This window comes from Limanda limanda, chromosome 16, assembly GCF_963576545.1.
Source record: "Limanda limanda chromosome 16, fLimLim1.1, whole genome shotgun sequence".
NCBI classification, from domain to species: domain Eukaryota; kingdom Metazoa; phylum Chordata; class Actinopteri; order Pleuronectiformes; family Pleuronectidae; genus Limanda; species Limanda limanda.
This window is the reverse complement of record NC_083651.1, coordinates 23,174,557-23,177,045: the sequence shown is the minus strand read 5'-3', so window position 1 is coordinate 23,177,045 and position 2,489 is coordinate 23,174,557. Positions and strand designations below refer to the sequence as shown.

General features: G+C 54.2%; 1 protein-coding gene across 1 annotated transcript; it reads right to left on the bottom strand.

Annotated features, from left to right (window-relative positions):
- Positions 1-583: 583 nt before the first annotated feature.
- Positions 584-1,471, bottom strand: cdk5r2b (cyclin dependent kinase 5, regulatory subunit 2b (p39)). The gene has a single exon (XM_061089209.1). The coding sequence runs from the start codon at positions 1,469-1,471 to the stop codon at positions 584-586; it is 888 nt and encodes a 295-aa protein (XP_060945192.1).
- Between the last annotated feature and the right edge of the window lie 1,018 nt (positions 1,472-2,489).

Here is a 2,489-nt window from a genome sequence, read left to right as displayed (position 1 = left end):
ACTATACCACTGCGAGCTGTGCACGGCGCATGTATCACCTCTGCAGGCTTAGGCTTATGTGCTAAAGATGCACTGGGATGAATGGGAGCTGTTCTTAAGCCACGCTCAGCTCTGTTGTGGAAAAGTGAGCAGGAGGTGGTGGAGGTTGGGGTGGGGGGTGGGCTGCACAGGTCAGCACCTCGGACAGCTCTGCCTCTCCAGCTTCACGGATCTATTCTGCCTGGAGCCTCCACCTCACTGCGACATCCTCCATCCATCGTGAATGAATCAGGGGTGGTGGGGGGGTTTGAATGTCTGTACCTGCGAAGTCAATCCCTGTCGCAAGGGACAAGACACAAAAAAAAAGAGCGGACAATATACCACTGGCATGCATGAATGAGATCTCCTAAAACACTGTAGCCTAAACACCACACTGACGCTGTTGATCATGAGATGTTCAGCCCCCCCATCAGGGCGAGAAGCCCCTCAGTCCTCTGATTCAAAGCCACCGTCGCGTGGTTTTGCAGAAAAAACATTCACCATCTTTTTTTGTTTTGATTAATGAAATTAAAAAACCTCCAGAGTCTTGGTTTGTTTTCCCAGGTCAGCGGTCCAGGTTCGCCTCGCCGCTGGTGTCCCGCTGGTTCTTCAGGTCCTGGAAGACCTCGGTGAAGAAGTGCGGGTCCGCATTGAGCTGCAGCATCTTGGCACTCATCCTGTCGATGATCCGCAGCGACGTCTCCCAGAACACGTCCTTGTTGGCGTCGATCATGAAGGGCTTGAGCGGGTAGGAGATCTCGTTGCCCATGTAGGAGTAGGCGAGGTACAGGCAGGTCTGGAAGGTTCCTTGCAGCTCGGCCGGGCACGACACACTGTCCACGATCGCGTCCTCGCACAGCAGGTACACGAACACCACGTTGGCCGGCGTGATGAAGCCCTGGTCCTGCCAGCCCTGGAGCAAGAGAGTCCGGTCGATGTTGCGGAACCAGAGGATGACCTCCCCGCTGTTGAGCTCCTTCAGCTTGTAGCACCTGCGGCACATGAAGTCCCCCAGGCAGCGCAGCAGCTCGCCGGTGGACGCCTGGATGACGATGCGCCTCGGGGACACCAGGGACAGGCTGCTGGGCTGCTTCTGCACCGAGGACAGCCTCCCGTTCTGGGTGACGGCGTCATGGTTCAGCGTGGGCACCGTGGGCACCGGGACCGGGATGGGCGCTTTGGGTTTCCTCTCCTCGTTCCCGTGCGTTTTCCTGATGTTCTCGCTGTTCAGCTGGGCCACCTGGTTCCTCGGGACCTCACGCGTGGCCACCACCGGGTTCGGAGTCACCTTCTTGGCGCTCTTCTTGGCCGAGTTGGACACCAGCTTCCTCCAGGAGAGGGACACGAACATGGAGTGCCGCTTGATGCTCTTGTCGGCCTTGTCTCCCGCGACCTCCGAGTCCATGATGGACGCCTTCTTGGACGCGGGGGAGATGGAGAGGACGGTGCCCATGTCTGCAGAGGAGACAGCCGAGGGGTGGTGACGGATGCCGCAACAGCAGCAGCGCAGGATCTTCTGCAGGGTGAGAGGCGGTGGAGAAGAGTCACGACGACGACGGCAACTCCATTTACGCGTTTCCCTCAGCCCGTGTGATCCCCGGAGGAGGCTGGAGATGCTCCTTCTCTCCCGGAGGAAGTTGTATTCCAGCAGATGCTCAGTCGGCGCCACAGGGGGGGGGGGGGGGACGCTGCGACACGATCCTGTGGCTGCAGACAAAACCCAGATCAGTCGCACTGAGTCAATTCTGTGGTTTGAACGAACCAGCGGGTGCAGCCCAATGACTGACAGCCGGGTCGGCCAATGAAGAAGCCGATCAATGATCCAATCACTAGGGCTGTTGTTTTTAGGGCTAAGCTTTCATAAATAGCCTATTAGCAGGTAACCTGCACTTGAGAGGCTCAGGATCTTTTCTTACTAGTCCAGATACTTTGGGAGAGTGCTATCTATAAACTATCTCTACTATCAGAAACATGGGCTCATATACTGACCAACATTTATGAATAATGTGTTCAGGTTATATTCTATGAGTTTGTTTTCATTCATTCTTTATAGGCCCCTGGAAGACTTATCCTGGTCAATTTCTTATTTGTGGAGAAATGTAACAGTTTCATCCTATTTCAGAATCAAAATCCAACTCTGGGCAAACTCGATGTTAAAAATATTTCCTACACCGTCATGTGTTTGATGCCAGACAGGCTGGGTCATGTTTTAAAGACAACACGTCACCTATATCAAGGGACTCCATGTTTATTTCCACACCCGCATGTCCCAGGAAACACGGTTCATCCAATTAGCCGAAGCAGATCAAGCCCTCATCCAAGCTACGTGACGACTGTCTGATCTCTCCATCCCGCTGGAAATGGAAACAGATACAAATAGCACGGGCCGTCACCTGAAGTTAGTGGCCCATGGACTTATTTGTGAGGTGAAGCTTTAGTCTATATACAGATGAGTACAGGGAGACAGTCAG